This window comes from Varroa jacobsoni, unplaced genomic scaffold (genome assembly GCF_002532875.2).
Source record: "Varroa jacobsoni isolate VJ856 unplaced genomic scaffold, vjacob_1.0 scaffold_1280, whole genome shotgun sequence".
NCBI classification, from domain to species: Eukaryota; Metazoa; Arthropoda; class Arachnida; order Mesostigmata; family Varroidae; genus Varroa; species Varroa jacobsoni.
In genome coordinates this window covers 415913-439009 of record NW_019214182.1, presented here as the reverse complement: position 1 = coordinate 439009, position 23097 = coordinate 415913, and the positions used below count along the sequence as shown (strand labels likewise).

At 39.0% G+C, this 23097-nt stretch overlaps 1 protein-coding gene and 2 long non-coding RNA genes across 5 annotated transcripts; 2 read left to right on the top strand and 1 right to left on the bottom strand.

The window, feature by feature from the left end:
* Positions 1-3869: 3869 nt before the first annotated feature.
* Positions 3870-6778, top strand: LOC147752393 (uncharacterized). Its single transcript, XR_015314190.1, has 3 exons — positions 3870-4636; positions 5659-5717; positions 6045-6778. It is a non-coding gene; the product is annotated as an uncharacterized LOC147752393 (long non-coding RNA).
* Positions 6779-9722: 2944 nt separating this feature from the next.
* Positions 9723-22625, top strand: arg (arginase). Of its 3 annotated transcripts, none has more exons than XM_022847374.2 (5): positions 9723-9932; positions 18368-18965; positions 19362-19574; positions 20079-20148; positions 20463-22625. In XM_022847374.2, the coding sequence occupies exons 2-5, from the start codon at positions 18568-18570 to the stop codon at positions 20790-20792; spliced, it is 1011 nt and encodes a 336-aa protein (XP_022703109.1). In that variant the 5' UTR covers positions 9723-9932; positions 18368-18567; the 3' UTR covers positions 20793-22625. The 3 variants fall into 3 exon arrangements, with proteins under 3 accessions (XP_022703109.1, XP_022703108.1, XP_022703110.1); XM_022847373.2 differs by lacking the exon at positions 9723-9932 and adding an exon at positions 12241-12372; XM_022847375.2 differs by lacking the exon at positions 9723-9932 and adding an exon at positions 13567-13699.
* Positions 12379-15338, bottom strand: LOC147752392 (uncharacterized). The gene is made up of 3 exons (XR_015314177.1): positions 14979-15338; positions 14547-14600; positions 12379-12570 (listed from the first exon to the last, which is right to left on the bottom strand). It is a non-coding gene; the product is annotated as an uncharacterized LOC147752392 (long non-coding RNA).
* Positions 22626-23097: the final 472 nt, after the last annotated feature.

Genomic DNA, 23097 nt, shown 5'->3' with positions numbered 1-23097 from the left:
TATTTCAGCGATCATTCGGCTCCCCGATGAATTATGGTAGTAGTGAGGCGAGTTTTCCTAAAGAAGCTACATTTAAGATCCTCATTGGAGATTCAGTTGACTCGGTGTCGGAAAATAATATATCAGGAACATCAGAAGATTTGGATGTCACTGCAGAGTTGGCCATGTCATCTGTCGAAAATTATGATATCAGCACTGAAGTGGTACTTAAAAGAAGTATTTCTTTCACTTTAAAAAATAACGCCCAAGACTCAAATATTTCAAAATTAGCTAACAAGTGCATCACAGCCCTTAACCAAAACTCCGAAAATGTCCCGGACGACCGTGTCAAGCTTTCGGCAGGTATGAGCTGCGATGCAGTACTACAAAATGAAGGAACATTGGATAAGGGAATACCTAAACAAAAACCAGACGGTTCGGTCATAGAAGGTGACTCGTATTCTAAAACTTCATCAGAAGATTCAGAGTCTCCTGAGGTAGTGGGGTGGCACCGAAACGATAAAAATAAGGAGCTGATGTTGCATTCTTTAGACCAAAACAAGCCAACTGATGAACTGTGTGAGGTCACGTCGGAAGTAACTGTTTGCAGAGGTTTAAAACAAGCTTCAAACATTTTTCGAACTCAATTTGAGCATCCGTTTATGAATGCTTACGTCAGGTCAGCAAGTGTACAATGGGATCCAAACTTTGGCGAATTATTAGTCAAATCTCCGTTTCTACAGGCGGGCCTTGACGGAAAAGCTTTGAATATGGAAACACCTGGTAAAAAAACAGACACCGCAGTGTCTAATGAGAGCATTTCTGATACGATGCTACAAGGTGCCAACTCCACTGAACTATCAGTAAAGCCATCTGTCCCTAAAAATTTGTGGTTTGTATCGTTAATCAGAGAGCCATTTGATCTCAACTTGTGCCGAAGGGAACAGCCAATCTACAAAATAGCTAATCAGACCGAAGATACTTTAGCTAAGCAGGATACGTCTACGCCAACTTCGAAAGGAATGTTTTCTTTTTCTAATACGTGTATCGATCAAAAGCCTCATGTTTCTGTTATACCCGTTTCAGCCTCGCCTGTCGTTCATGAAACGAAGGAGTCTACTTCTGCGCCCTTAGACGAAGCAGATTCGAAATCGGTAGGCGACTCAGTATTCGTAAGAACGTCGTTGTCTTTACCATCATGGCATACTGTCGTCTCTGCCGTTTCGTCATCAACTATACATACACAGTTTTCAGGCCTACAAGTCCGCCGGGTTCCAAACTATATTCCTCCTCACGCCAGACGTCTGCACGAACGTCTTGTCGAGACGGATATCAGGGCCCTTCAAAAGATCTCATGGCACGACAAAGCAAATATGTATATCCTAGCTCACTACACTAAAATGATGAATTCGTCGTAGTTCACAACCAACCGCTTCACAAAAATCGCTTTGATCTAGATGTTCGCTATTCAGCAGACGCTGTCCGGCATTATGTAGCATACTGTGTAAGAAAGTCTTAATTTTCTTTGTAATTTCTCGTTCGCTAAGCTAAACAACTATGTAAGCCCTCCAAAATGCACGTAGCACATTATGTATGTCAAATAAACACAATAATGAAAACAACCTGTGAATATTTTTTAGCAGATTCTAGCAGGATTATAATAATAATCATAACAATAGTGTGACCTTGAAAGATTCCGCCACTTTGTGTAATACCAAATGGGCTGTAAGTTAGACCCACTCAAAAGCCTAATTAGATTTTAATCCGAGTAAATTTAAATTGTCTTGAGCAATGTGTGTGCGGGGTACTCACGATAAGAAGAAATACATTGAGTTACTCCGTACGCGCGGCCTTCTTTGATATCATAGTTATAATAAGAATTTAATTCTTGGATCGCTTCCTCTTAAGCCGAGCATATAACCGCATTCTTAGCGCATACTTTGAAATGTATGTAGTGTAATATTCGCTGTTTTATGCAGTTCATGATTCTTGTTAATGGATTTACTATTGGGTGAGCATACACAAGCTTGTTGTTCTGTCTCTCGTAAACGGCGTAGGTCCATGTTTGCATGTATGTACGCTTTTGCATAATAAGAGTGTTAACATTCATATAGACTTAAGATTAACAGAAGATGGGATTCTAGGATGCTCTTAATTGTGAATCCTGCGAACTTATAAGCTACTATCTGATTATATTACACATTATAAAAGAATGTGTCTTTCCTTGAACTATTATTCGCATACAACACATACGTTCCGCACTATATGAGAATGTTTTTCCCTTTTTAAAACCCATCGATCATTTTTCCAGTACCTTTGAGGATTATGGCACTCCAAATGCAATTACGATTCGTCCGATATTACGAAGATTACTCATCCAGCGACGCCAGCCAGTACTTCCAGTTGAGAAACACGGGACTTCCTCAATGCGGAAATTATTTCATCATATTCTACACGATGTGTTATAATATTTTTTATATTTTGTTATTTCGGTGCTGTAATTTCTAATTCTTTGTGCTTGTTGGAACACAACGTTTTTGTTCTCAAATAACGAATAGCGTACATTAGAATTTTCAGCTAGGCTTAATGTCTCATTGTAAACTGCAAAAACTTTTCCTGAATAGCGGAGATCTTGGCTTCACAACATGCCAAGCATTTTTTTTATGTCACGATCAGGGAGGGTACATTATTATTTGGTTCGTATTTTCTTATATTTCAGATACCACATAAGTCTTGATTGTACAGTCTGAGTGTTCACCTACCTATCAGATGGTGTATGTATAAATGTTAGGTTTGTTTTTCGTGAGTTTAGGTACCTATCTTTACAATCCAGGGAGAAAGATCTTGCATGCGGAGGTCTCAAACCTGAATTTTTTTACTTGCCATCATAACTGGTAGTATTGGGGCCAAAAGCTGGTGCTACGTGAATTATAATGGATACGGAGTCCGACAGAATATGATGTAGCTACTCAGATAATGATATTTTATTTGTTTTGTCCGGCTCTTATACGTTAGGATTTATTTTAGATCGCGGCTCGCAGCACGAAACAAAAAAACATCTACGCCCGAATTCAAACGCAGGCCACCACGCATCACTAAGCTTAGCAAGCAAACACGTTACACACTGCGCTATCACAAAGAGGAATGTTAATAGCGCTAGTATTTACGATTTTTTTTAAATATATCGTCTTCACCATGATGTCGTTTCATGAAGCCAAGCCTGCATATGAAAATCGTTAAAAAAAATCCCGGCCGTTTAATAAATAGCCTATATATCAATACTAATATCACTTATGTCACTGCTCATACTGTTTTAAGAAGCAATCAAGGATTTAATCCAGCATTTTGCACCACAACTGCATTCGTTACATTTTTAAATTTTAAATTTGGAAAGATCCCGTTAATACTATACGGAGGCTGAAATAGGATTAGACTGATTCTTTTCAGTAAAATTTCATTTTATTTTGAAACGTATATAGAGACACACCTGATCCAAAACGCGTTGAACGTGAGGTAGACAGACCAATTTACAGTGCTCACCATATACTGGTAATGTATAAAAAAAGGCAAGGGTAGCTTTACATTACGGTCATACAGTGCACTTTTGCATCGCCTAGTACTGTTTTAAAACCTATATGGCGTTTCGAAAATAGAGATCATCTAGGTAATGAATAATGCATTCAGTAAAGGGTCGACAAGCAGGATTATTTGGCTCCGACTTCAACTGTCGTCTAAGCCAGATTTGATTTTTCTATGATTGATTCTTGTCAATCATGGTTACTTTCGCGATTCTCCAGTGTTTAGTTTATGATATGACCACGTCGGAGAATTTGACGAGAAGTGGTGCGGTTCTTTGTGTGTGTACTGCCACGTTCAGATTTCAGGCAAAACGGAACTTCTGGGACTTGATTTTAAAATTTACCGTTTATTCCTTGATATAATCGTATATTACATAGAATGGACGTGAAATTGCGAAGAAAAATCTGCTTTGCGTCTTTTACCCGATCCAAAGGGTGCGAATAGCTTGTCATCTCTCTTTTGTCATTTATTTTACGTCACGGTGTTCTGAAATCCGCTCACTAATATCACCTATTCTCGGAAAACTTGCTTTGATAGTAACTAATCATATTTTAGAAGACCGAGCTAGAGATATTTACGGATGCTTCCTCCCTGATGGAAGATACCCTTTCTCCTTTTGGATACCTTTTATATCCTGGTCTTCGTTACTTCTCTGCACTGGCATGAGTAGACGAATTGCAATATAAATGCTAACTCGGTAACAGCACGACTGGCAGTAGAGGGTTGTTGACTCAAGGCTAGGGGTTCGTTAAACAGTTTCTCTGTTTCAAACGAAGCGGAGCGGCAAAAGGAGCAACCAACTTCTGTTAGGCTTTGCCGATTACTTTTGTAGGAATTAGGACACCGCAAGCCGAAAGCCAGTCATAGTGGTCTCAAATAGGAAGCAGAAGAATCGGACACAGCAGAGACAGGAGTGAGAATGGAAGCTCGTGCCTCCATCTTATTATACGTAAAGGAAACGAAGCATAGCCATTTTCCAGTCTGTCGCTTGGCTATCTCGGGTATCTGTGATATCGGGTGTCGAGAATTAGTTATCAATGTAGCGTTATCCTAGCAGAAAATTGCTTGTTTCGATGAGGTATGTGTGAGCCATTCTTATACTCAGACACTCTACTATTTTTGATTTTAGTAACAATGAGTTCTATGAAATGTCTATGTTTAATTTTTGCGCGCAAAAAACATCTAGCTAGCTTAAAAAGAAATGACTGGTAGTCATTTCTTTTTAAGCTAAATTCTACTAGCTATGTCTTGTTTTGATATTAAAACAAATCGTGCTTTAATTCTTGATCAAAAACACCATGTTTGTTATAGTCAACTTCCCTAAGGCCACACGGGTTTTAGAAATAATTTATGTCAATTCACGACCTTTTCCCACTATGAGCAGGAACCAAATTCTGATCTCGCATTTTCAATTAACGTATTCCATATATTGATAAGTTACTATCAGTGAAAGCATCGGTGATGACTTTGAAGTTCCATGGTGAGAAGAATAAACTATGGAGCTGTTAACGACAAACCTAGGAGCACACATTCATTTATTTATAAAAGAGACGGTGTATTGTAACCGAGTCATTTTGACCGGTCTACAGGCGCTGATCGCTAGAAAGATTACTATCACAAATAATATTTAAACAATCGTGTATGTCTTCATACACGATTGTGCCTCGTAATACGATAGTGTCCTTCTAGACAATATTTTACAACTGACAAGTTGGAAACAAAGAAGTATACCCTGCTTTTATTCACTAGTATCCAAGCTCTATCTTGCAGAGCATAAGATTTCTACCTCAACTAATATAATTGCCAAAGTTCCTTCAACAAAACAATACAGGTGCACTGTACGGATTAATATCCATTATATATATATCACCATATCGACTTCAGTATGTACTTACTCCAGCTGTTTTTTCCCTTATTCTCGCTGTAACTTACTTCTTCAGCTGAACTTGTAGCATAGATGCACTGACACGCATAAACCTAAATACTAACCATTTGTTACCTGAAATATCCTAGCTTAATAAAAAATGAAATATCTCGATCCAGGCAGGTAAGATAACATACAGTCGTTTATTTTCGTGATCACTTTCTCACTGTTTTCAGTCATTATGTTGTTATTGCTGTTGTAAAAGGGGCAGCTAGCCCGGACTTTGCGAATTCAGGTAAGTAGATGGAGATAGTAAAGCGTACATCATTCGACTGTTTTCGAAGCAGCTTTTCGGTCATTGGTTAGCTGGCAGTTTCCTTCGTAAGCATCAAGGTATGCTTAGTTGCACTCTATTAAAAACATACATAAACAACCTGCGCATGGACGAACGCATACTTTGCATAAATTGGTTCAGCTTGATTTAATAAAGGTGCATTGCATATGTGTAATGTATATTTGATCCTCCGTTAAGTTGCTTGTTAGTTCTATGCAATGTGAGCGTCTGTGGACGTGTGAGTGGCATGCAAGCACAACACTTATGTCTGTGCGTGTTTTTTTCTAGCAAGTGATGCTGTTTCAGAGCTTAATGTGTATCCTTGGGAGAAACAAAGTATCTGTGCATTAGCGCTCATAAGGCCAGTTGGTAGATCTGCGATGGGCGGCATGCCAGACACGATGTCTTACCTGGTAAATGCTGTTAGTGGAGGCGGTAGAATTTCACACAACGCTACAAAAATCGCCTATGCAAAGGGGCCATCACCGATATGAGCAGGAACAGCAACAACAATGGCAAAATCAAAACGGGGAAAGCTGCAAATCGGTGCGAGCCTCAACGGTTCTGTGATCCTGGCCTTTCGCTAATAGTTCACCATCATTACTGTTAGCTCAACCGCATTGACATAGATTTTACGTACAATAGACAAAACCGAAGGAACGACAGTACTTACTCTCCAGATAGAATTCAGAGCATCTAGCCAGCAGATTACGTAAATTATCATACAGTAGCTGCTTCTAACCAGACCGACCATATAGCATGTATTCTCTGTTATGGCAAATTAAATCATTACAATTTATTAATAACGTTTGCTTGGTGAGCAAAATATCTATGGGAAAAGATAAAATCAAATACGTTACAGGTAATCTCACTAGAGCCAAGTAAATATACGGGAAAATACAAAATCTATGCTGCTTTTTTTTTTTTCGAAAACAAAGAGACATGGTTCAGAGGTAGATTCAGCTCCATATAAATCTGAAAACGCAACAATTCAATAAGAAGATTAAAATTATATTCATGAATTTGCCAATCCCTCAGGGGGGCATCAGTCAAAAAATGATACCACACACGTTTCATTTAAACGGGTACGTAAATACCTTCCTGTCTTACTATGTTCTTAAAACGGTACCGGGAGAAAAACTCATTTGTTACTTAATAAAAGCTCCGTTTCCACGTGTGGCTTTTCAAGATTTCGCATATATTTACTGGGACATGATATCGGCTGCGTCATTAACTATAGCAGGCACCATTTAATTAGTTGGTAATTAAACAATCTCGACATGACCAATACCAAACATAATAGCCGTATGCATTCATTTTCAGCTTCTGCTTATTCTTATCTTCGGACTTTTTTTTACTAGCCGTTGCACACACAGCGAAGCATCGTAACATTCTCAGAACGCCCCATCATCTTTCATAGCTGGGTCCCGCGCATCTGCTCGTGGCGAACTCTGTTGACGACCATCAATATGCTGCCGCTTGCAGGTTTAATCCTTGGGACTATCGTTCTTTCCGTATTTAGTTTTGCCTCTTGCCTATGCACGATGTATACATGCATGCAACAATAAACACTCGTCAAGCGTACATGTACAGCTTAAGACCAAGCTTGTTCGCTGAGACAACAGGGCATGAATTCTCTACACAACTATCAGCAGGAGTGGTTTAATTCGCATAAATTTTCTTTACCACCCCTGACTAAATCCCTTCTCCCACCGCTCTAATTCAGCTAAGTTACCTAACTAATAAAGCTACCGCTGTAATAGTAGGCCTAGCCACACGAATAACTACGACGGGTAGAACGAATTGTGTTAGTCGGTACATGCAAGTCGCATATATCCAACTTGAAACACAAAACACATATGCCAGCATTGGCGGCTATCACTGCAATCATTACCGGTAGACATCCAACAGCAAGCTGCACAGCCGGTACAACAGCGGTAAAACTCTAACAACGCGCTGAGAGAGTACTAGTGCGTATTTAATAGAAATCCATATATGCCTTAGCATAAGACATGCAAACAACGTGCGAACTGTATCGTTGCTACTGAATGGCACGAGTCGCTTTTTAGGTCGGTTTTGGCCTGTGGCTTCTTGCTGAGGTATTATAGCATTCAATTAATGATATATACGAGTTATGTCTTTTCACTAGCGTTGGCCATAAATCGTAGCCAAGTATCCATGAAGAAATACATTGGGTCAGTGTCGCTGTTCAAAGAAGCTGGCGCGAATGCATTTGATAAGTTGCCAATTGTTATCGAGGTCCATTATGTTCTATTGTAAGTAAGATCGAGGATGGTTCTTGAGGAGGAAATGCGGGATAAAATGTGATAAGTTAAATACTTAGAATCAACAACAAAAAAGTTTTACTAGACTCGATATACAGCAATATTGCATCGATACTTGATCCAAGTGATAGCAGCTTTACGAATATATGGGCAAAGCAGGTAGCCCAGTTTGCCGACCTGTAACCTGTTGAAAATGAAATTGATTTTAAATTCGGCAAAGTGTCATATTCCTGAATTTTAAGTATAAAATGCAAACATAGTATATAAATTGAATATGGCGAATGTTTCTAAATAGAAAATTAGGCCTGAAGTTTGCAGACGTCGGCTAATAAAGCAGTTGCTTGCATTGAGTCTGTAGAGAGATATTGTAATCGAATAGAGCTTCAGGCATAGTTATTTTGATCGCTAGTATTGATCGATTTCAATCAACTTATTTAATTATTATTTTTTAAATATATGCTATTTGTTTTTTAAGTCTTCACAAAACAAAAACAGCAAAATAACTAAAAATTGACATACAACTGAACACTTTTGATAATATGCCGTTGTTATTTTCTGAACCTTAATAAGGCTGGCCGTTTTAGTTCAGATTAGCGTTGTTATACTCCTTATCTGATTTGACTAGCTTTCTCATTATCGTTGCTAGTACCGATGCAACCACTAGCGCACTGATATGTTTTAGACAGGCGAACTGCATAATCTTTAATCTTAATAACAGTGCTGCTTTTTTTTGGGAACAGGGGACTTTAGTGCTTATACGATGATGTATAACTGTTTAAACAATTGTCTGGATCCGCGATTAAATTGTAATCCAATAAAACTCTCCCTACTCGTCCATGTTCAGTAATGATGAAGAAAAGGAAACCTGGACTCTTTGTGGTCGTGCCTTTTAGGCATTAACTTGCTAGTAATACAATGTCTTTTCCTGTAGCTGATGAGTACATGGTAGTAGTAGATAGATGCTAGCACCTTGATTAAACTTAGGGAATTTCTAATTGTCAGCTTCGTTAGTCTTTGCCCTTCAGAGAGAGCTAGTGCTAAGGACAAGCGCCAGGTGGTTGCCTGAACGAGTTTCGCTGAAGCGGCGCTGCAGAAAATGAGCATCGAAGGGGTAAATAATGAAAAGGAAAGCTTCACCGGACCGGATTGAAATTGTAAACAGGCTCGCCCAACAGAAACAAACAAATCAGAGTGGTATCATCAAGAAATATGCCTTCGCCTTTAAATTAAAGGCGGTAGCACAAGCCGAGGCGCAAAGAAAGAGGTCCCTAATAGTGAATCCCGATGTACACATGCAGGTAGTTAAATGTTTCGAGCTTCGTATTTAAGCTATTAGGCATTGCTGCAGACGGACATGCAAATACACGAAATGAACCCATTTCAGTAGAACAGTGCAGGAAACTGCGAATGGGTTATCGGTCGAAACTCTAAAACAGATGAAATCATGCGCACAGAAACATACAATGACGAAATTGAGCTACGCTTGAGCCTTTCGCTATCGCACTCCTCGTGTCAAGTTGTGTAAGCTATGACTCATCACAAAATTTCTCACAGTCGTTACGTTCGGATGAAAGAATTAGGGAAGGGACAGAAATGCTACCGTTATGCTCGTGGTGGTCCGCCGATCATCTCCTTCCCCTTTTTTAAATGCACTGCTGTTATATGCAATCCGTTCAATGAGTAGAGGGTGCCAACAAAGTCGGAGAATACGCACTGACCCAGAAAATCGAAACGGTCCATTTTTGTCTGCGGATGAATTTGTATGGCCTCTTGGTAATGAGAAAGATGTTGTTTGTTTTGTGAAGCTGGCTGGTGAGCATGAAAAATGATCAAAGATTTGGCTTAGCGAACAAAAGTGTGGGAATCCCTGAGGGCAGCCACTGGTAGATTGGTACGTATTAGAACTGGTTGATGTAGCTGGTATAACGTTGGATGTTTTAAACCTTGTTGAAACAGACAACAAAATAAATAGCCAAGTTCAATATAAGCAAAATACATTGCATCAGAGACCTAAAAATAAATTTACGAACTATTATTGGCTTTCTTTAATCAAACGGAATCGACGTTTATAGATCATGCATCCAAGTAAGATTTTGATGACACAAACCCAGCTTTGAGGAACTAATGGTTATATAAAGTAAACTCGGAAAATTCAATGTTGACCGATCTACACTATGGTCTTGCAAGAATTGTAGTTAGCAATCGGTAACTAGAAATGCATTTTTACTATCCTATCAATGTTATTAGGTATCTTACACACATTTTTACAGCTGAGTCATTTGGTATTTATCTCCAAAAATAGAAAACGTGAAATTCGTTATTGCTCTCCATTATAAATCGATTCCGTTTACCTAGAACATTAAGTCAGTTAAAGATGGAAAACTGGATTAAGTTTATTTTGCTAATTATGCGATAGATAAATTAAAACAGTATCACATATCGTCTATCATTGTATTTAATGGTCATTATATATACATTGGCTCTTTTAATTGTCATGCTGATAGCGAAACGCAGGGCACTATATACAGCATGCCTCACTTATGTATTCTCACTCAACCTCTGACGACATCATAAAGACATCATCAACATTTTGTAACTACTATTACTTGCCCTTTGATTATGTTTGTAAAGAACATAGCTGAACGCAATGTTCATTTAAAAAACTTGTATTTTATGTTTCAAATTGTACTTCCATTGTCCATAATGTTTATGATTATCATACATAGCATAGCCAAGCTCCCTCAACCTCATCGACCCGAAATGCCGCTGAATCAGTGAGATTCGACCAGTCAACGTATATGCTACCAACCTTCAATAAGCAGCTCACTAAAATGGATCGTATTCAAATATATTGGCAGTGTTTCAATAGTGGATGTAATACCAGCACGATGTTTGCTCTTGATACAACCTAATCTCTGTACAACATCTCGAACAAAACAGTGTACATTGCATTGCCTGACATCGCATGCATGTACGGCTACAACAACTCTGCACATGATTCTTTCTGGTCCCTTCGCTATGTGGCAGGTGTTTTTTTGTTACTTTTGTAGATTGAAGCTTATCGCCGATTTAGATGGCGATGTATTGCGAATGAACGAGAAGAAAGTGTGGGAGGGAGCTTCTTTCCCGGCCGAAGAAAAAGCTTCAGAGTCAGTTCCTGGTTAGAGATATGAGGGACCCTATGAATTTAAATGTGTTCTTTCATACAAACTCCATTTGTCGTCCGAACAAATGAAAAGATCAATGCTCATTGCTTATTTTGGCCGCGTATACTTTTCGGCCAGTCATAACTCTTTAGCTAAGCAGCTTAGTTTTTCTGTGATTAAATAGAGAAGCCTGCTTGCTGCAATTCGAGGTTCTGTCCTTTGAGAGTTAAAATATCATCGTGTAAGATGCAAAAGGTCCTATAACATGTCATACTTGCAATACCCTTCGAAAATAATTGTCGACAACATTGCCTATCTTTTGTGTCTTCACCTTCTTCTGTGTTTTGTTGTTTTTATAATCTTCATTTTGTGGCTCGCATCATTATCGGATTAACATTTCGTATATACTTTGTTGCGCTTACGTTTATATAGAGTTAGTTTATCGTAAAATGAAAAGTAAAAATTTTCTTGAAACTAGAAGGACTCCAGTTGTTACAGTATGTAGAAAGATATATTAGAGGTGAAACTCAGTGGCTAGGGTGCATGAACGCCAAAATATGGTTTTGTTTTCAATCAGCAGATCTTACCTGTGTCATACTTCCATTTCTTTTTGTCTTCCAAACCTCAACGCTTTTACTAAATTGGTATATTCCAACCTATCAGTTCTAATTATCTAAACTGGCGAACTCTCAATTCTTATTGCACTATTTATTTCAAACTTTAGATGTATTAATTTGAAAGGTCGTGGTTGAATATTGGTCTGACAATAATAAATATTGAGCTAATAGATCATCATGCGGTGAGATAAGAGAAACACATTTTAACAATTGATAGGTATCGCTTCTTTTAGAAAAATTTGTTCGATCATCTTCTCATCTATCTTATCACTATTGTATTTTTAAAACGATCCTTCTTCAGTACATGTGTGTTCGTTATAATAATGTCACGTTTGCTGACAAGGTGACAAAGCAATTCTATGAAAGAATTGCTTACACTCACGATCATTTGCATGCCGCACCTGATGTGGTAGCCTTGCCCCAGAGTCCTTCGTAACTTTAGCATGTTGGGAATATATTCCATTCAAAAAAAAAGAACAAAATCACCGCGCTGGCGACATACAGGGTAAATCTCAGCGATCAAATGAGAATCAACTACTTCACTGGCGTGCTCCAGTCGAATGAAGTGGTAAGTTCGCGTGTTACGTTCCGATAAAGCGTGATCCTTTCTTACCTACAAGCCAATGTACGCGGTATCACTCATTCATCTGAGTACCCAGTTGCCCTGCAAAGCTTGTACAAATTCACCTAGGATTTCAACACTAAAAGTTGTTCCTTTGGCGGAGTTTTTCTTCCTGCAAGACGTTGCAAAGAAGCTGCATTTTATCTGTAAAGAAGCAAGTTAGGCAATAGAGGTCAGTTTTGAGAAAATCAAAATTTACTTCTAATGAACATTAACAATCTCGAGATGGAACCAATTTCGTGTTACGATATAGCTGGGCGCATAGTTTTTCATTATTACTACATTTTAAACTAGTTTGTCATGGTAATACATGATTTAAACCTTTAAGCGAGAAAGGTAAGGGTTCTCTGTAGCTTCGCTGCATTGACACCCTTCTCATATCAAACAGTAACGAATACTGAGATGTACCTTTCTATTGTTTACGCCAGATCAAGCAACAACAATTAACATTTAGGTTCATCCGTTTTAGAACATCCTTCGATTTGTTGTGTTCAACTTTGTGATGTGAAAATGTGAGTGTATTAGTAAGGTTTCCCTGGCAACTTCAAATGGATTTCGACAGACTTCGCAAAGACAAGCGTAGACGGTTAGAATATGTCTTAGTACTTCACGAGTCATTCACTCGTGGTTAACTGTGTTATTAGCTGTTCATTGTATAAATGGCTCGTTTCTAGTGAGGTCAAGCTTAAGTGTCCTTGTACCTTTATGTTTTCGGTTTTTTTTTCTTTTTTTTTTTTTAACTATTTACGTACAAAGATACGCCAATCTATTAAAGGAATACATTTAACGGCAAAAACAACGAAACTTGCGGTGCGTGTTAGGCCTGAGCGTTGGAGCTTGCTGCTGAGAATACAGCCATCGATCTGGTGCTGTTCTTAACATTCCATATGAGTCCACTTTCGCCTATTCATAGTATACCCATATTCCATTCGCTATATCTAACAACCAAACTAATGTTAGGCCATATCAGATATTTAAAAAAGCTCGCGGAGGCCATGCTTCTTTAACAGAGCCATTTTCAATTCTGCTACGCTCGAAATGCTACCGAGTTGCGAAATAAGCAGCTGTTTCTCGATAAACTTTCACTCATTTGGTGGTATCCGTTGTCGTTCCATACTATGCAGCGAGTGTTGGCAAGCTGACCAAAAACAGGTCATTGTGCCATACAGACCATATGACGAATGTGTTACACTGCATTTCACTGTAACGAAGAATCGAAATGGGGTTCTTCTGTCGCCCCACTAAGCGTAGGGACAACGAGGACGGGCGACAGGTGAGTCTTGTGAGTTGGACATCTATTTTCGTAGGATTTGATAAACACAAAAATATCTAACCGCTGACCTTAAGAGAACCTAAATGCTGATACAATTACACATATATACGCTCCTGGCACATCCGCTTCGGCGTTAGTTAGGTCTAGGTTAGCTAAATAATATGGACATGAGATATGTGAAAAAACCTGATGTGCGGCTTAGTTTTTTTTTTTTCAATGTACCTCCTTATGTTTGTCTTTTATAAAGAGACAAACATAAGGAGGTACATTCAACCTGTACCTGTCAATATATGGCGATGCATGTAGTGGACAATTTTATTATCGCTGTTTTTTTTTCATTTAATTCAATAGCTGGGTTTCCCTCTTTCTTCTAGACTGATCAACTTTATAGCGACCTAAATAGTTGTCTTAAGAATTGGTGCCTTTATTCTACCAACGATGTCTCATGGAAGCTTCCTATCTCGTTGATTTAGTTTTGTCGTCTATTTCTGAGTACGACCAATTGAGAAATTGCTTTTTAGCCATCTCCTTTCGACACTATTCGTACAGATGAGCTAACCAGAAAACACTAAGTCAACTTATTTCTAAAATTTCATACAAGATACAAATTATAATTCAATAATTCATTAAACTTCTCAATTCAGCCAGGGAACGGGTTGGCCCCCGGGGGCAGGTGAATGTATTCCTCCGAGGCCGTTTTCCGTAGGTAATGCAATTGATGGAGCTCGCTTACTGCGACAAAGAACCATTTCTTGTTAAGTTCGTATCATTGCGCCTTATTACTCGAAAGCTGACTAAACTTTTTGCTTTTTTTTTTTAATCTTTTATGTAGTGATGCTTAACTTACATTTGAAGATTTAGTATGACAGCGTCATTGCCAGGACGGAACTCGCAGGTAACACTGAAATATTAGTTAATACAGGCATCCCGCTATTTTAACGTTGCATTTTTCACTGTTTTTTCGGCTCATTTGCGACCATAGCTTATCCATTAGTACTTATCTAATACAATTCAATTGCTTTCTCTGGAAGCACGACACAAATTTATTCCATCAAAAAAAATCTAGGAAAAAAATTTGGAACAGTTTCCCCTCGCGAGCTAAACAGGTCCTAACATATCATAGAAACTGTACAATGCCTATTATTAAGTTACCAATCTATCTTAGCCCTATCTAATTGGCTATTTTAGTGAGCAATGGGATAATTATCAAAAGACATATATATATATATATATATAGGTTTCTCAAGAAGTAGAGCTTTCTTAGCTTAAATATGCATACCTGCCACATATTGGCGACCGCTCCCATCCGTTGTGCCAGTTTTTCTCACACATATCCCACTCACTGTGACGCCCACTTTACGCATGTTTGCTCCTCCTTTGTTGTGGTTGGTGCCTGTGTGAATTTCTTTCTATTTCATTACTTGTATCAGACTTCGTTAAGACGAATCTGACTGAGCCGATCGGGTTATGGCTCGTTCTTCCAAGTTCTCCCACAAACTTTTCTCTCAAAGATTCCTTTTTTCAGTGTCCCTTGACGAAAGCTTTCTTTCATTCAGACGGGATTCAAATGAATTCATTAGTGGTCCTCAGTGCATTCTTCCTCAATCACATTAGCCTTCGCCGTTGCCGCAACTGTCCCCACTACAAGCATGACCACTCCCTTCGAAGTCCACATACGTGCACGCATGCAGATACCCTCATCTGGCTTCCTTGCGTGGCGTCGCCTTGAGCGTTCGCTGAGGCGAAAGAACCCTTCAGAGTGCATTTCCGGCTCCTACCGGAAGTGTTCGGACTGACTCCTTGCGAAACTTGAATGGGCGCGACCAGGCGGGTAGCTGATTACGAATGCATAGGACCAGGCCAATGAAACACGCGGTGACCTGTCCTGCCATGAACATGTGAAAATTGTATTCGGAGCACAAGTATACGCAACAAAAACTATAGCTATAATTATTAGAGAAAGTAAGATAATTCAAGGTGACCTGCCTTTAATGGTGTTGGACGGAGAATTTCCAGAAAGAGGGTTCGCAATATAATTTAAGTTTATCTACCTGCTCACCTCGAAGGTGTGTATGACTATGGGCTAGCTAGAGATATTTTTTGCCGCTTAGATAGATGCGATATGAAGTGCAAAAAATTCGTCTTGAAGCTGCAATTATCTGGGCAATAGAAATCACCTGACTTACACAATCCACTCAAAAAAGCTGACTGCTAAAAGAAGTCGTGTAGATGGTAAATCATTTCCGGTAACTTAATCCAACCATTCTTGCTGAGTATATTTAGGGCTTATTCTACAAATGTTATGTATCGAAGGTATTTGGTGTATCTCTTATTTTGTTTTTCTTCAACTCACCAATAGTTCTAGCAACTCACATAGTTGCATAACCAGATCTCTGTTTCAAGGTGTCAAATGTTTTAATCAGTTGAGACGCTTTAGAGTTCTTCAAGGGGCATCTGTCTCTCTGTTGCTTGGATTAAACGAACGATGATAAGTGCGAATCAATTTCGAATTTTTGGAACTATTTGATTATTTCGGTGTCCTCTAGTATCACACAATGATGTAAGTCCGAATCGGACATATAGATAGAAATTGCGACGATCCTCTTTCCTTGGCGTGAAATTTGTTCTCATTTCGTCGATCACGGCGTTTGCTGTTGTCGCTGTATGTCTACTACCGGTAGGATTTAGTTCCGGTCTATTTTTAATAGAAGGCCGGCTTGCTTTCGGGTTGTCGAAGCACATATTGGCTCTGGTTTGTTTTAAGGCTTTTTATTTTTTATTTATTTATTTATATATATATATATATATTAGTTTATTAGTTCTCGAGTAACGACATCGTTGACGTTGTTGTTTTACGCATGCATCCGTACAGACGTCTGTTATGACCAACGTCGGATAAAGACAGCGTTGACTCACAATTAAATAGACTAACATTAGTTATGTGCTTTACTATACACATATTTACATATACGTGGTTACGAATTTTTGTACGTACAAAGGGCATGTATAATATTATCTGCTGTTTTATATACATACAAATAGCTGCCTGCGTCTTCACACTTAGTGCCCGAGAACTTATTAATGCTTTGGAGACTTTTCACAAGTTATAGCCATGGCCATACACGATTGACACAAGGATGGTTCTGCAGCAAATCGTTCTGCGGTGGAAGTCATTCAGATACACACGATCGGAGCAATAGAGTTTCGAGGTGTAAAATTTGAAAGAAGAATTCGAGTACACCGATAGTTTTTGAGCGGATAGGCAAAAATCTGAATTTCAGATCCGTTAGGAATTCGAATTGAAGTATCCATACAAAACGAATGATTTAAGCGACTGGATGGAAAAGAAGTTTGAGAAAATCGAAGATTAGAATTAGAAAGAAAGAACGTGCAATAATTGTCGGAACGATTAGCGCTAGTAGCCGGATTCACCGACGTAGACGAGATAGTGCTGCTTTCGTATTCAGAGCTTACAATTAATTATTCGTTAACAATTCTGTAAGGAGAAACAATGACACAGATGGGGTTGCTTAGAAAAACATGTGCTTCTGCTTTCATTTACGAACAAATAATAGCCGGCTCGTACCGACCGCTCTAGGAACATAAGCAAGCGAGCACGAAATCAGCAGGCCATCTACAGCACCGTCTATGCATGATCGAAGTAAATGTGGCCATAGCTTTGGCAAACCACGCCCTGCGTTGTATTGCAAGTTAGGTTCTCACACGATGGAGTGCGGAGGACAAATCAATGCGTCAATATGATAAACTTCACGTAGGTCCGATGAATAAACAAATAAAGTGAAGAATGATGTAAAGTAGGCGAATGTTGAACGACAATATCCAGACTAAAAGTCCTTGATTTTAATATATGCGATTTTTCTGATATTGTTTAGTAAATGAGTTTGTTATCCTTGATGGTAGAACAAGGAATAATTTCGAATTAGATAGGCGCTTTCCATTCGTTGAATACAATTTTTTTTTTGTTGATTTAACTTGGTTCATTAACAGTGACCTGTTTAGGCCTTGCTGAAGTGCGCCTTATGAAGTTTTCTACTTATCATTACTGTTAAACTAATGCATCATTGAAACGACTATATAGTAAAAAAAATCAGCGTAGAGAATATCCAAAGAAGCTTTTTAGCATCACAATAAGGTTACTTTTAGCACCAGCCAGCTGCATTGGCTTTTGTAAATAACATTACTCTAAATTCAAAATAATAGCATTTCTTTACTAATTTTTCTTTTCATCAGTCACTAACTCGTATTGCTTGACCTATTTTCACTAGTTGAAACCAGCAAAAGCCGAGAGTAAGCGAGGTAGTTGCAAGATGTCAGATAATATAGTCAATGATGATAATTGTTCTAGCAGCGTTGCCGTTATGACTAACAAGGCAAATTACCTACGGCACACCGCAGTGGAAACGTACGAATAGAAAACACTGACGTCCTCAGCGAGAATGAGGGGATACATTGTGTTTGTTTGCTTCAAGACGCTAATAGCACTGCTATAAAAATGAATGTGTAGCTGTTGTGAGCTAGTGATCTTCGTAAGCATAACTTACATAGACGTCTCTACTTTACACTTTCACCCGGACGTGTCTGGTGAATGGCTAGTGTCAAATATTCACGTTAGTTTGTTCTGTACGAACTTAAAACGTACGCTTCCAGAATTGACGGGCCGAGTTTAAGACCAACGATAGTAAGCGCAAACTTCCAACTGTGTGTGGAGATGGCTGGAAATAATTTGCTACCATAATGCAGATGGTACCGGATAGGGTTCAAGAGCAACTTAGATCATTCGTTTTTACGCGTTGTGAAAAAAACTGAGGGCAACTTCGAACCCCGTACGTCAAAATTTGTGTCTTGTGATGATCGAAATGGCTTCGACCATAGTTCGAAGGAGTTTTTATGCTAGCGCAAGTCAGGCGCGGTCGGTCGGTGTACTCGGTATACCAATGTGGCGGGGTCAGAAAAAACTAGGAACCGATCTTGCTCCAGCTAAAATTCGGGAAGATGGTCGACTCATCTCAGGTGTCGAAACGGTTGTTGGGAAGCCGGTGCGTGATTTTGGTGATCTTGATTTAAGCTCGTACAGCCAATGCGACAAAAATGTTACGCACTATATGGCCAAAACTGCGCAATCTATCAGAAAATCGGTGATACATTGCCTCAGGGAATGTGAACAATTAATCACGCTCGGAGGTGATCACAGCATAGCAATCGGTACCGTCACAGGGCACGCTGATTACGTGAAAGAGCAAGGAAGGTAAATTTCTCTTGATTTTCCGTCATATATATTTTTGATATATAGTATTCGTCAGACATCTTATCTAGAAGTTATGATAAAAATTATATGAGATCATTCCAGTACTCCTAGATACCTATGGGTGAGTACAGAGGCCTTCTTCTATACATTGTACTTCGTTTTGCTTTCATTTTTTTAAGGCTGTCAGTTACAAATTTACAAAAAAAAATCAGTTAACAAAATTGTGATTTTAGCTTATGACTATAACTAATATAATAAGTGAAGAAGATGAAACAGGATGAGAACGATCGAAATTAGTTTTGTCATTGAGCAATGAGTTGTCATTTATGTTTCATAGGTATGGGGGACGGCTTAAAATTGCTATTAGACGTTTGTGTATCTTCGATGTCCAATTAGGGATTTGGCTGTCATTTGGATGGACGCTCACGCCGACATAAACACACCAATGACAACTCCAAGCGGGTCATGGCACGGTATGCCGGTGTCCTTCTTGATGCACGAAATGATGGCTCATTTACCCCGCATAGAAGATTTCAAGGACTGGCCATCGTCGATTTCTGCCCACGCACTAGTCTATGTTGGGTTACGCGACGTTGACCCCCAAGAAAGGTATAAATTAGATCAAGGCCAACATAGTCCCTTTAAACTTCGGATATAAGTTAAACGTGTAGTTAAGGAGGCTTATTCTTGTGAACTGCTTTAGAACGTTTGTATTACGCAGTATGAACTGAGTGAATAGGGTAAAAATATACAATCAAAAAAGGATGATTCTGCTGCACTTCTGGTCTCGACATTTATTTATTTAGCCTTCAAACAAACTAATAGGGTAAGTATTTATTGTACCTTATGAGATTGCAGCTACAGTCAGTATACAACAGGTTTTACTGCAATGTTTCTATTTCGGTGCTCTAAACAGGCTGTGACTGGCTCCCAAATTCATTATGTGACCTTTCAGGGCCTCTCAACGACTATTTTAAAGCGTCTAAACCTGCAAATTTTTAATTGAATATCACATACAATTCCCTCACATAAACTTAAACTGGCGCCTACACTTGCAACTGTTAATGAAAGTTTTAATATTTCTCCCCCGAACACCGATTGCTCTTATTTTAGGTGGTTTTTGGAGAAGCTACAGGTCCCGAACTTCTCAATGCGCGAACTGGATGCCCTTGGCATTCACAAGGTAAACGATGCACGTACTAATGCTGGCTAAAAGCAATTTAAAACAGAGACATCATTTGAATAATGTATTTTCAAGATATTTTGTCATAAAGTTTCTAGTTTTTGGCTACAACTAAAAGTTGTATAAAGTTACAAGGTCTAGCTCCATAAATCGAATACGCGCCATCTCTCCCGGGTAATTTTAACTTCTCGATTCCTGTCAGCTTCCTAATTTTCACGGGCTATACATTATTAACATTATTAGGAAAATTAATCTAGAACAATCGCCGTATTTGATCTGATATATTTATCATTTACAACTCTGTTTCTTTACAGGTAACAGAAATAGCTTTAGATAAGGTGGACCCTCTAGGCCGCAAATCACTGCACGTCAGTTTCGACATTGACTGTCTCGATCCCTTGGTGGCCCCAAGTACTGGAACTCCGGTGCCAGGCGGTATGTCTTTAAGGGAAGTTGCTGTTCTCGCCGAGGCAATAGCGTCCACACACAGCTTGACTGTCTTCGATTTAGTAGAGGTAAACTCTCTCATTGGAAGTTACGAGGACGCTTCGAAGACAATTCAGTCCGCGGCGTTAATTACACGCTGGATGTTTGGAGATGGGCGACAAGGAAATACATCGTCAAGTGGCACTCTCGAATCCTGAATTATGCATCTCGTCATTTGTACAGATAAACGTTCTATCGATGTTTAACCACTAACTACTAGTTATTTAAACTGCTACAAGGAACAGGATTCACTGTTAGCTGTATATCGCGTGTAGATCGTCTAATTACGCTGTGCGGCAAAATTTTGTCAATCTTAAACGTTAAAATGGCGGCGGCGGCAATAGGTCCATAAAACCTGTGAAAACGAAGGTCATAATAACAATCATAGCTTAGAAAAAAAGCAAAAGAAAGATAGCAAAAGAAAAAAAGATATATATTTTACAGTTTCATATTCCTGAACCTATTCGTAAAGGAACAAAGGAATCTAATGAGATAAGGGCCATACCTTTTATCTAGCTTAGCGGCTCTAGGGCGTTACAAGTGATCTAGCAGATTTTCAAATTAAATGAGTTTTAAATTAGCAAAGCTAGAATGATCTCTTACTATGCGTTAGAGATACTTTATTGTTTATATACTTGTTCTAGCGCTTTGGGCAGCTTTTGGACAGCCATATATTATTTGTGTTCATATATGTAATTTCTCTATCTTTGGTGCTTGCAAGTAAATCGATAGCGAAATACTTTTGCCCACCAGTTGCCCTTTTAATGACGTTGAAAGCTTCTATAATCACACGGATTTATATGGGAATAATAAGTGATTTGAAGCCCATACTGGAAGTTCGTTTGCTCACTGTGGAAGGTGATTGAGGCATAGCGATGAGATCTGGCGTTCTCATCAAATAATCGGCTTGTGTGCTTTCGATTGCCATGCCAACATAACGGGCTAAATTTGTTGCCCTATTTTCGGCGAGTATGTCCTAGTAGTAAATGTCTATTGTAAATAATATTATGACCTTACGTCCGAACCTGCTCGACACTGTCATCAAATTCGATTTCCTTCCAAGGCGACGCTATTCTCTCGCCTAGTTCCTCTGGTAGAGATTAAACCATGCTTCGTCTAAGGCGATCATAAAATCCAGGCGGGTTTTTTTTGTTAGTTTTAGTTCCGCAAATTGGACGTGGGATACGCAGCACGCATCTCCTGGAGTGAAGTCATCGAGAATCTGTTTTTTATTTAGTCTCACATTTTCAATATTAAATTTATTATATGTGAAATGCCAGCTTTAGTCGAAAAAGTCTTTAGAATCGAGGCTTTGCTCTTGTCAACATTGCGGCAGTGTATTATAGCTCGTCGGGTTCCGCCATCTGGTTACCTTTCTGCTTCTCTTCATCACTTCAATCTTCGCGCTTCAAACGTTTGCACTATTCACGTACAGTGTCTTTACCAGTCTTCGACTAATTTCCGCAGCTGTCTGGCTTAGGAAAAGGAACTTGGCCACTGAACGTTAATTTTCGAGATTAAAAGATGTTTTTCGTTCTGAGTCAATTTCCTTTGGAGTAAGCTCAAACTGTTTTCATTCATAAGTTTGCAGGAACATTTACCAGCCAAATTTCGTCTGCTAGCGGCTCGTGTTATAAAAGTTACTAAATTTGAATGTTCGCGAGATTCATTTGTAACAGCCTCGTAGGTTTCCTTCATGCAAAATGACAACATCATAGATGGCGTCCACCGTAGTTAATACTCATACTATTGTACTCAGTACTTAGAATCTACCTGACTGATGGTACGGCTTTCCCAACGCTTGAGGTCAACAAATACGTAAATTAAAAAAAATAGTGGGCCTGTAGCATGCTTGATTTGATTCGACTCTTACCTGCCTTTGAGAAGGAGTTGGCGGATATTGTAGTTACCTAGTCTAATATCTTTGCAAAATTTTTTTGACGTCTCACAGTCATTGAGTGAATAACCTAAATAAACTGAAAGCAACATAAGGAGATTTGTTTTTAATGAGTTGTCTATAGCACATGGTTTAATTAATTCCTTTTATTCTAAATGGTTGGGAGGTTTACATTTTACGAATGAGGCAATGAGATTGATGCCTGCCGAGGCCTGTAGATATGACGATTATGGCGCCTTTTTCAGGCCTAGAAAATAGATCACCTTATTTTTAATTTCTATACTAACGTTTTCCGGCTTCCAGCACTTATTGGTGGACATTGTTTGCATACAATGATTTCTCATTTGTACTTTGAGAATGTTTACCCCTGTCTTGCCCGTCCGATGCCTTTGATACCTGTTGTGTTGCTTTAGATTCGCCTGCTTAGCTAGCTTGCGCCTGACTTCGCATTTTTCTTGCCTCGTTCACCTCTCTCTAAAAATGTTTAAAGGCAAGTTGTAGGGAGCATGGCTTGTTGGAAAATACTTGACAGTTCAGGGTAACCCAAGCCAAAGCAGGCTTCTTCG